This window comes from Trematomus bernacchii, unplaced genomic scaffold (genome assembly GCF_902827165.1).
Source record: "Trematomus bernacchii unplaced genomic scaffold, fTreBer1.1, whole genome shotgun sequence".
Taxonomy (NCBI): Eukaryota; Metazoa; Chordata; class Actinopteri; order Perciformes; family Nototheniidae; genus Trematomus; species Trematomus bernacchii.
The window spans coordinates 1802073-1814495 of NW_022988007.1; the positions used below are offsets into that span (position 1 = coordinate 1802073).

The 12423-nt window shown below is 42.3% G+C and overlaps 1 protein-coding gene across 5 annotated transcripts in view; it reads left to right on the plus strand.

Annotated features, from left to right (window-relative positions):
- robo3 (roundabout, axon guidance receptor, homolog 3 (Drosophila)) overlaps positions 1-12423 on the plus strand; it is a 107295-nt gene that overhangs the window by 44600 nt on the left and 50272 nt on the right. For 3 of the 5 annotated variants that reach the window (XM_034117347.1, XM_034117348.1, XM_034117350.1), the window contains exons 3-7: positions 5594-5751; positions 6763-6883; positions 8207-8345; positions 8994-9121; positions 11425-11436. In XM_034117347.1, coding sequence (XP_033973238.1) covers positions 5594-5751; positions 6763-6883; positions 8207-8345; positions 8994-9121; positions 11425-11436 — 558 coding nt within the window. The remainder of the gene's footprint in view (positions 1-5593; positions 5752-6762; positions 6884-8206; positions 8346-8993; positions 9122-11424; positions 11437-12423) is intronic. The other 2 variants (XM_034117349.1, XM_034117351.1) reach the window with 1 other exon arrangement.

A 12423-nucleotide genomic window follows, 5' to 3' on the forward strand; every position in this document is an offset into this window, starting at 1 on the left:
TCATGGTTACATTCTCCAGTCAGCCTATGGAGAGGCCTAGCTGCTAGTCTTGCATGCAGACAGTTTTTCCCTGCATGTGTCTGTGTTTGCATCGGTGGGCGGGGGGGTTGGGGGTGCTTAAATGAAGTACGGACATCTGTCTCCAACTGTGAGACCCCTGCATCCCCTCCATCCTTTTCCAGACCCTCCCAACACCACAACACACACACAATATCCTGGGCAGGGCATTTCATCATGGTACAATGGTTGATATGGATCGGAGGGGGTTCACTGGGTAATGAGAGTGGCTGATAGAAGGGGGCTTCTGATGGGGGCCCCTGTTGGGCTGGGGGACCCGGCTACACCTACAGGGAGAACAGAGAAGATGCATGCGTCTAGTCCTGTGAAAAAGAAAGGAATGATGTATTCCGAAGAGCAAAAACGTTGGAGTGTTTGTGCGTGTGTTCACACCACAGTAGATTGCTTGGTGTCAGGACGAGGTGCAGGCTGACGGATGGGGGGGGGGGGGGGCAGCTCGATACCCCACAACAGAGCCTGACCTCCAGGAAGCTTCTCTTGATTCCCCTCCCACCACCATCACTCACAAGCTCTGCCTGCCAAGGGAATATCCGTCTTTCTCCCTGCCATCTGAATATTTATTCTTGAGGGGGTGCTGTCTCTCTCTCTCACACACACACACACACACACACACACACACACACACACACACACACACACACACACACACACACACACCAGACAAACGCTATTCCTGGAACATTAACAACAGCGATAAAGCCATTTAATTAAAAGTGAGCCTGAGCTCGCCCCAAAGGTGTTTTTATGTCCAATTAAATGCTCAAATGAAGCCCTGATATATGGCATGGTCGTGATTATTTGCACATGTTGTAAATCACACCAGTCTAGCGGTCACAGATAAATGTTGCTGCTATACAATGACGCACTGTGTTTGGCACAGATTAGATTATCTACTCGGGTAGTTTTTAATTTTTGTAATGACTCAGTGTAATTTGCATCTTGCACATCCATCAACGCAGCCTACATAATAATCTGATAAATGCTCCATGCATCTGGGTGTCGTTTGTTTTGATGTGACTAATGTGTTTGTCGTTGTGTAAAGATGACAGCAGTCTGTCCCAGACGATGAACTTAAACCCCTCACAGATTGATGTTGGTTAGAACTTATTGTTGACACTTGTGTGCTTGTGTTTAGGAGCAGGTGATTAAGATCTCATGATGTACATTACTTTATGTCATACCATTAAACTATACAGTATGTTTTGTGGAATAGTGAGTTTTCAAGAAATGTTATGAAGAAACAGCAACAATTGTTTTCATGATGTATTGTTTAGTGTATTGGGAAAGTGCCTGCTAAGATTTGCCACAGCCCAAGCTATTTCTATAGTTTATTTGAACAAAACACAAATTATAATATAATATTATTTTTTATATCGTATAACGCACAAAAAATGCTGGAACATGAGACATTTCTTGAAAATGGAAATAAAAACAACATCCCTCCTGAGACAGATATTGTCTTACGGTATATATTGTCTCTCTCTGGTTGTGCATATGTATCTTAGGACAACATTTTCAGGGTTTCGATTCCAAACAGAGGTCTACATTTCAAATATATGCACTTGTGGTCTTATTTATTTCCCGGTCTGTGTCACTGTGTGTCTGTGCTCTTATTAAAGCAGGCCCAGTGCTGGGGATTACTGAGGCTTTGTTGGAGGGGTTTAAAGGAAGGGTCAAAGTGCACCCACTTAATATGGGCCCCAAAGGGCCTCCTGGGTAATTGCCAGTGCCTAATAAACTTCTAGACATCCTCTTCTCTCTCAGATCTGTAGAGTGCGCAGGGCATGATGGGAAAGATCGCGGCCCCTGGAGCCCCTGTCTCAGAACGGTGTGTGACAGGTCACGGCGGCGGGCCTTTAACCCTCGCCATGGTAATTCAGACCTGGGGTGCATCACACCCCATATTTCCCTCCCCACTATGCGTGATAGAACAGCTTACTGAACAATTTAGCCAGCTTTTGTAATCTCCTTTGAATAGTCATGGGGGGGGGGAAATGTCAGCAGCAGGTAGATAAGGTCAGGGGTGTGGTCTGGAATATCATTCCAGGATTGGAAGGGCCAATGGGATTTGGAGTGCCCCAAATGCGCTGTGGCTAAGTAATTGGCCATAAGAAAGGAGGTCTGACTGAAGCCATCAGTGGCTATTTGATCCCTCTCAGGGCACAGAGAAGCACAGAGTCCGTTAGCTAATGAGGAAATTAGAAATATGCTTCCTTAAACATTGATATGACCTTGATTAGGAACAAACAGCCTGATTTATCTTCTCATTTACACACCCACAATCACCCTAATTCAAAGAGGAAGCTTCATTATCTCCACAAGAAGAGGAAATGCAGTTTAAAGCCTGACATTGAGATACAACACATTTCCCACCGAAACCTTGGTTTTACAGATAAAGAAATGTGTGTGTGTAAGGTCGTATGGATGGATGGACACATAGATATATGGATGGTAATGATAATGTCCTGTGCTGTCATTAGAGGAGCTGTGGCATTAATCAGAGGACAATGTGACATTACAGAAACATCAGTGTTTTTCCACACAGATGTTCAAACATGCATGCATACTATGGTTTCTACCCGCTGTGCATACAGATATATGTGCATAAATGAAATATACATGCAAATGCATGCTGTACACATTCCATGATCCATGCTGTGGAGGACAAATCGCCTGGAGGAGAGATTTAAAGGGCCCATGTCATGGCCATTTCCACTGATCATAATTCCATTGTTGAGGTCTACTAGAATAGATTTATATTGTGCAATTTTCCAAACTCACATTGGTTTCTCATACAGCATCTCTGTAAACTACGTGTATTCACTGAGTTTCACTCTCTGCCTTTAACGGCTCGTTGTAGCTCCAATAGCTCCAGCCCCCACCCTCCCTGTGAGCACAGTGTGCTCTGATTGGTCGGGACGTTGTGAATCGCGCTGAGCTCCGTGGAGGTGTTGTTTCCTTGTTAGCGATACATAGCGAAACACAGCCAAACTCATCCTGAGCACACACAAAGTCACAGCCGAAGTAAAAACAATAAGTGTGGCTTGATAAGAAAAAGGTTGATAAACGCTGTGAGAATGGGTCTGCAGAGAGAATTTCGCCACGATCCCAACTGTCTGTTATCAGCCTGCAGCCAGGGAGGAGAAATCAGCTGAGCTGCTGCCTGCACATAGTGTGTGTGAGGAAGTCCGTGGATTGGTCAATTTGGACCAATCAGCGGGGGCTTAACGTAACGGCTCCGCGGACGTAACGTAACGGCTCCACGGATTGGTCCATTTCGTTCCGGGTACGGCTTGACATCATGCCGTACCCGGAAGAATCAAATGGACAATGACGTATCTCCAACGAGGCGTTTTGGGGAGGTATTTTCTGTGTTAGAGTTTTACTCGCTACAGGGTGTACTTTGAGGGTTTTGACTCTGCAGACCGTTTACAAACATAAAAACCTTCATAACACACAAGGGGACGGGTAATAACCGGAAAAGCATGACATGGGACCTTTAATAAGATGCCACTTTACGTGAACATCAAATCATGTGACTTGGTCAATATGAGCTTTGAAGACAAATGTAACTTGAAAATACTGCTTTAAGACACATTGCAAAATGATCACTATTCAAATATGTGGGGATAAAATCCAGTTTCAGTGTGAATATTAGCCTTTCTCCTGTTGGAAGGGTTTGGAAAGAGTTTTAAAACAGTCACATCGAGAAGAAGCACTTTCCTCTGACATACAGAACATCTATTTCAGTAGTTGTCCTGAAAAGTCTGTGAAGTGCAATTGTGAGGGTAAACTAGGACACCGCTTTCTGACATGACTTTTTTAGGTGGAGTAACTGAATTCTCTGTGATCTCTCTGACAGTCTCACCAGCGCTGCAGATTTCTGCACAGTGAGGCATGAGCGGAATGTCTTTACATTGATATCACTTATTGATATTGGTACTGAGATATCTATGGCAAGCCATTTGAGTATTTATTCCATATCCTTGATATCACACGGCAGCTGCCTACACTAGTTGGCTCTTTGATTTCACTTGTTAGATATATGGTCAAACTAGTTTGGCACTCTGCTTTACTAGTTAAATAAAACATTATACTAGTCACTCTTTTTCAGCAACTAGTGGCTTTTGTTGTCCGACTAGTTAGCACATAAGCCTTACTAGTGACGCCAGGAGCAGCACTTGTAGCACCAAAGTCCCAACTTGTAAGCTTTTTGATGAACTAGTACTTTTACTTTTGGTACTTTAAGTATATTTAGATGCTGATATTTTGAATACAGGACTTTAATTTGTAACAGAGTACTTTAAGAATTTAGTATTGTTGGGGTGACTGTGGCTGCGAGGGAGTGCGGTCGTCTTTTAACCAGAAGGATGTGGGTTCGATCCCAGCCCGTACAGCCAACATGTCGATGTATCCTTGGGCAAGATACTTAACCCTGAGTTGCTCCCGATGGCATGGCCAACGGTGTGTGAATGTGTGTGGATGTTAGTTCCTAGAGTAAGGTACAATGCTCTGTATGAATGGGTGTGAATGGGTGAATGACATGTCGTATGTAAAGCGCTTTGAGGGGTCGTAAAGACTGGATAAAGCGCTATATAAGTACAGTCGATTTACCATTTTACCATGTGATGCTTGCCCTTGGACTTTTTTGAATAATTGCCTTGGAAAGATTGTGATGTGATTTATTTGTGTTGCTGGCGGTGCTTTTCAGATCAGTTATGACATCTTTTTGAGGCCCTATAGGATTCCATAGAAACCATGGTTGGGTGTGGTGGTCTTTCCCCTTTGTGCGTCTGAGGGGGGGCTTAGGCCACACTGAGCCTGGGGGCTGTGGCCTCTTCCTGGTACACTGTCAGATCATCATTAGGGAACACAATAGCATCATCCATACCAGTAATATGAGAAGTCACACAGCTTTGGTGACTGGAATGAGAGAAAGAGAAATCCTGGAAGAAAATGCCTTCAGGTACACAGCCACACAATGTAGACTGCAGAAAGAAGACAAGCCTCAAGGAAAACAGAGGAGAGTTTTTGTGGATTACATATTTCCTCCTGTGGTTCATATCATTGATTATTCTGTGCTATTGAATACTGACTTGTAGCCTCCACCACCTTTCTGTGTGTATTGCAGTGTGTGTGTGTGTATGTGTGTTGTTTGTGTGTGGGTTGAGGGGGTCAGATTGAATAATGTCATCTTCTTTGTGTGTGTGTCAGCTACAGGAGCCTTCTTTATTGATGTGCTTTGCTGCCTATAGGGACATGATGTTAAATTCACATCATGCACTATCAATAGCACTGTCCTGTCCTGCTTTGTGTAAATCAGCTCTGTGTCACACTGAGGAATTATCATAATTTATAATCTGCACCTGCTTGGCCTTCATGATTTTGGAAGGCTAGATTTTAGTATATAAAAAAAAACAGGATCCATGTATGCAAAGTCAGATTAAAGACTGCATTATCAACAGAGAGGTTTATTCATATTTTAACTATGTATTTTCCCTTCTGGTTTCCCCAGTCCTGAGAGATGACTTCCGTCAGACGCCCAGTGATGTGGTGGTGGCAGCAGGTGAGCCGGCTGTTATGGAGTGTATCCCTCCCCGAGGCCACCCCGAGCCCACCATCTCCTGGAAGAGAAACAACATCCGGGTCAACGACAGAGATGAGAGGATCACTGTATGTATTGATTTATTCATTTTTACTTAGCCCAAATGCATCATTAAAGGTCACTTATTATGCAAAATCCACTTCTTCATGTCTCTTCTACATCAACATGTGTCCCCTCTGTGGAAAGAGACTCTGAAAGTTTCAGGAACAAAGATTCTCTCTCTTTTTGTCCTGATCCATTTATATAAAAACCTGTCTGAAAATGAGCTCATCAGATTTTGGCCACTTTATGATGTCATAACGATTTTTTGGCTTGTGTAACCATTAGCCAATCACCAACCAAGGTAACCCCCCCCCCCCCCACACACCTTATCACCTGAATCTCCTCCTAGAGCACCGTTGTGTTCTTTTAACCAAATCTCTCTCAGAGGGGCGTGGGGAGGGGCTCCTTATTTTCATCTAAAGTAACAGACAGAGAATCAGCACTTTGGAAACAGGGCTGAAACAGAGGGGATTATGGGTAATGCTGCAATGATCTGTTATTTGGAGCCAAACACTTCAGAGACATGTTTTGTATATATCTGAGACCTATTATATATTGATGAAAAACAGTATAATAGGGGACCTTTAAGTTACTGAGCTGCTGTTTTATTCCGCTGTTATTAAAATAATAATAATTGAATTGATTTTTAAACGTTTTCTTGTAAAAAATAAACGAGGATGAAGAGTCAATCCATTACCATCCTTTTTGAAAATGAGATTTAGAAATAACCAGCCGTGTACCCTTCAGAATACATCCCAGTGCTCTGTGGCAGCGTGCATGTGTGTGCACTAAATGAATCACTCATTGCATGTTAGCATCACTGACTGTTCATTGTCGGAGCTAGACCCATTTTCACAATAACTAGCCGAAGAGCCATCTGTCACTGACATTCTTTAATATCTGTTTCCAACCTCTTTCCATTTGTCTTCCTTTATCCCCCTCCTCCACCACCATCTCCTCCCCCCCCTTGTGGTCTTCCTCCTTCTTCTCTTTGTACCTCCATCCTCTCTATCCCTACCTATGCTCCTCATCTTCAGATGCGAGGAGGAAAGTTGATGATTTCCAACAGCAGGAAAAGTGACGCTGGCATGTATGTGTGTGTTGGAACCAACATGGTGGGGGAGAGAGACAGTGACCCTGCTGAGCTGGTGGTGTTCGGTGAGTCTTGTTTCCTGCATCTCATTCATAATGGTCCACTTGTAAATGGGAAACTAAACAAATAGAAATGATGCTAATCTTATTTGTTATTGCATTACAAATTCTGAAATGTGGGCGGTAAAAAGGATGGTTTTTTTTAAGTACAAGGAACCTCATTTAATATGCAAAGATCTGCCATATTTTTACAGTTGAGATTATACAGTAAAGTTATAACATATATTTAAATAACAGTGTAATTAGTCTAAAGTAGAGTAATTGTATTGTAATTGTATGTAAAGTATTGGACCTTGAAATGAATGAAGGACGTTTAATGTTACTCTGATGAGAAATGTGGAGTGGTTCTCACAGAAAGCCTCACAGTTTCCTGTCTCCTGAGGGGCTTCACTCCTCAGCTGATGTTGGAGCAGCAGATGGATATTTCCCCCCCACTGCCCTTTGACCTCTCTGATCTTTCCTTCCCTCTTATTCCCTGCTTTGCCCTCAGCAGAGCCGCAGCATAATCGTTTTCAAAGTGTGTATTGATCCGAGGAAACAGATAGAAGATTGATATTTTCTTTTCGGTCTCACCAAACCCCCTCCGCCGCACCCCCACCCAGATGCTGCTCCTTACACACAACAGTACATGTTAACCCAGTGTGTTAAACTTAATTTATCAGTGTATGGTTCCTGAAAATGTATGACCTGACACTGCCCTTATATTTAATATTACTGCCATCTGTGAAATGTGCATGACTATAGCCAGTGCTCATCTGCACTCCTTTCTGGAGGCTATGCCAGTTTATAACTGATTATGATCATGATAAGAGCTGACGTGCACGTTAGTCTCTCTGGTCTCTGGCGGATTGATTGTCCCATGTGTGTAACTAAATCTTGTTCTGGACCGGCATCAGACCTGTAACTGTGATGCAAATCCTCCTTCTTCTTTGATCATGTTAACATGCACTGAAAAACATGCAATTAAATGTATGTTGTCAACAGATTTCACATAACTGAATTAGGTTAGTTGAAAGCAATAGTATCAAGTTTAAATACAAATATTAGGTTCAACTTAATATTATTGCTTTCCACTAACCTAATACAGTTATATAAAATGTGTTGACATAATATATTTAACCGTATATAAGTCAACCGTACAGTTTTTTCAGTGCGTTTCGTTGTGCTGCTCAAAGTTTGACTTTCCTCCATCCCCTGTGGTCACTTTGTGTTTTGTGTTCATCATACAGCATCACGCTGCTGTGACATCTCATTACCCTGGAGGGTCAGTCACAGTAAAGTTCAGTGCCACAATGTTTCATCACTCCTCCATCCTCTGTCTCATTTCAGAGAGGCCAGTGTTCACTAAGCAGCCAGTGAACCAGGTGGTGTTGGCGGAGGACACGGTGGACTTCTTCTGCGAGGTGCACGGAGACCCCAACCCCACTGTCCGCTGGCGGAGGGAGGAGGGGGAGTTGCCCCGGGGCAGGTACACTGTCAGAACCACACTGGCATCACTACACCAACACAACATGCGGGTCATAGTTTATTAATCATTTCACTGATGATATAACAGCTTCTGATTATGGAATCAGTCTGCATGTACAGTATGTTCTGTGCTAAGCAGAGAAAAGTTGAACAATTGATTTATAATATGACTTTCAGAGAGTGGATGCATTTTTTGGTCTTGCAAACAAAATAACAAAAACAATAGAATATTTTTTTTCCCGTTATTGGAGGTGTAATGGACAACACATTGAAACAAATCCCAGCTTTCATGGAGCAAAAATGATAGTCTTTTATATTTACACTGAACAAGTACAGACACAATCAACCAAATTTTAAGCAACATATTTAGGCAGCTGTGGAACCTGCCATCACTAATAATGAAAGTAATGTCACGAGACTACTGCAAGGTGACACAGTGTCTGTGGTTCTGAGAGTGTGAATCAGACTGTATTAAACTCTAATGATCCCTCAGGGGAAACAGGGTATAATGTTGTTGTCAGCTGGAGTTAGATCTGCCTAAAGCTATACTGTGAGATTTAACAAACAAAATCTTATTTGTCCTGCACTGCATCAACTTTTCTCTCAGTGGACCAAAAATGTTGTTTTCAGAAAAGTGTTTTCTTTCCAGGTTTCAGATCCGCAGCGACAACAGTCTGCATCTGACCCAGGTGCGAGGCGAGGACGAGGGCACGTACACCTGCGTGTCTGAGAACAGCGTGGGCAAGGCCGAGGCGTCCGGCAGCCTGCAAGTGCACGGTGAGACAAGTGGTGGTGTATTCATCCCTCAAATCTTCAATTCACTTTGTTGGTGAAGCATCTGATATTCCAGCCACAGGGACTGACAGGGGCAGCACAGCATGATGCAGCTAAGATAAGTTAAAGGGGACCTATCATGCAAAATGCACTTTTGTACGTCTTGTATACATGAATATGTGTCCCCGGTGTTCCAGGGAACTCACCAAGTGTCAGAAAACACAACCCTCTCTATTTTCCTCCATACCCAAATCTCTAAAAAAGGGGCTGCAACGGATCTGATAAAAACTGATCCAGATTTGAACACTGTCCTGACGTCAGGACAGTGGCGCTACGGCTATTGGGCCAACTCCACCAATCAGGAGGAGACAGCCACGGCCATTGCCGTTCAAAAGCGCTGGAGACGCTGTAGTACATATGCCAGGCCTGTAGATGGTGCTGTTCTCACAGAATCTGCCCAGAGCTAAAAAAGTGCAAATTGAGCAAAATGAGGCATGGCTAAAATGCATGATCTGTTTGGTATTTTGAAAAAAAAAAGTATAAATATGCCTTATATAGGTATGGTCCTACACTATATTATTATAATATAGCATGATAGGTCCACTTTAAAATAAGATAAGATAAGATGGGCGGGGGGGTTGGGGGGGGGGGGGGGGGGGGTTGTGTGTGTCTACAGAAGGTCCAGTTGTGATATTCACGGTTCACCACTGTACAGTAGCAACAGAAATAAGATTGAAACACAGTAAAGGACAGGCAAGAGTTCACACAATGATAATAGGAATACAATATACAGAATGTAAAGTAACAGTAAATATTAAAATCCCAATATTGGAATTGGGTGAAACTGTTAAGATATATAGAGATGAATACACATTGTAAATATAAGATAAGATAAGATAAGATAGTACTTTATTGATCCCAATTTGGGACATTTTTGAAATATATATATATATATGTGCATGTTCAGATAAATACATTACAGAATACATATATTACATTACATGACATGTTACTTGTTAGACGCTTTTATCCAAAGCGACTTACATACTCAATACTGTGGACAATCCCCACAGGAGCACTTTGGGGTGAAGTGTCTCAGGGACACAACGACATGCTGACTGCAGTGGGGTTTGAACCTGTGCTCCCCTGATCCGAACACCAACGCACAACCCACTGCACCACACGCCTCCCTGTACATACGAGTGGATTAGCAGAATATAAATCCAAAACGTTTCTTCTTCTCATTGAGTTTAATACAAAGGAACAAGTGCCTTATGTTTAATTTCCATTACCTTGGTAATGTATTACATAAAGTGTATCTTTCCCAATAATAGAAAGTAAGAAAAGTCTTACTTGGTGTTATTTTATCAAAAAGCATTAAACCTAAGTAAGTAAACCTTCACTAGGGCCCATTCTGCACTGGCAGAACATGAGATTCTAACACCGAGTACAGTAGTACATTATTTTCACAGATGGACGGTGATGCAATGATGTTTCACAAAACATCTCACCTACCAGCAGGCTTTATTTAACTGTCTTCCCTTTATTCATTACCATTGTCCAAGATACAAATATTACCCATAGGAAGACAGAGACATCTTTGACAAGACATGAAGACAGACATTGTGGCTGGCTATAACTCACCTTATTATGCCACTGGACACATGCTGAAACTGTGAGAGAGAGAAAGTGAAGATTAGACTTTAAGTGTATATCTGTCTCAAATACTCTTCCCTCTGAGAGAGCTAAGATCAAAAAGCATTCAAATATCATGAGAATAAAGTCTGTTCATGAAGAGAGGCATTCTGAAGAGAATCTGTCACTTGTGATGATAAAAGAGCATTTTAGAGTCTCATTTTGTATCAGTTAATTCTTTGAGCAAGCCCTCCACTGTGTACCCACTCTCTGTCAACGTGTATGCCCACATACTGTATCCACAGCAGACACACATTACTGGTAGGAACAAGTGATCCCAGCAGCATCTGTTAGACAAACAGAGATTGATTGTGGGTTCCTGCATGCATCTGCAGGATTAGGGATAATAGAAATACCCAGCCTCCCCCCCCCCCGATCAATCAGACCACCAGCTCGTATCTTCACCTGTGTGCACATTCAGCTCATCACCCCTCCTGCAGCTCCACTGCTTCTTTCTTTTGGGAGCACTTCATTAAATATCAGACAGTTTCCCTGCAGTCCACTCTCACTGAGAGACTTTACATTCTGTCAGTGATCCCATCATACTCATACTCACTCGTCTTCCTCTGCCTCTTTTCTTTTCCAACCCTTTCTGCATCACTCCATCTCAGTCGGCCCATCCTGTGAGTATTCCATTTCATCCCAACTAACTATTTAATGCAATAAAAAGTACTGCATAAAACCTTAATATCCTTCACATTGTAAAATGTATTCAAAGTGTATCAACATGCTGCAGTAATGTACTCATGAATCACACATGGTGCCTCTGCACGTTGGATGGAGCACCAGGCTGTGTGGCCATGATATCCTCACTCAGTGTTGTCTCAAAAGCTCTGGATGAAAAGCTTCCTTTGTGAAATACCAGAGCCACACATGTTGATATGTTTACCATTGATGCTAAATATAAAGTGTAGAAGCTTTTCATTGGCATTCCTTGAGGAGAAAGGTGTTTTTGAAGAAAAGTGTCAGATGAATAAAGAGCTTAGGGAGGGTATTGTACACAAACCAAGAGGAGTGTGTGTGTTTGGACAAAGTGTTTCTCTGTGGGTTTCAACTCTTAACTGTACATTTATACCTCTAATAATTCATATTTTCTTTATAACCTTTTTAAGATTGAACACACAGTGGCAGAGGGCCTCACCAGAGAAATATCTTTCAGACAAACACAAGTTGTGAATACCCACAATGGTCCTCACTACATGACATCAACTTATGTTGACTAGTATGGATTCTTACCTCTGATAATGAGTTAGAGATTGTCCTTGATACTTGGTGACCCAGTTGTTGGTATCTTTCCATATGCTGTCCTCTGCTAGAGTCAAGGAAAGGCCATTTCAGGACGTACCATTAAACACAATGACTGGACTTTAAATTCACCATACCTAAATAATAGAATGTCTTTATTCAGCCAAGAGAAAGGGGAATTGTTCTAATACAAATCAGTGAAAATAATTCCCAAAAAGCTTTTCCTTTTCTTCTGTCACACCTTTTTCCTAAAGCCCATATCCCTCATAAAGCTATATGTGTGTGAAGACATCTCACATGAGTTCCATGTTGCCTTTAGTCAGAATAAGAAATGTGCTTGTTCGATCACTCCCACAGCAAATCTT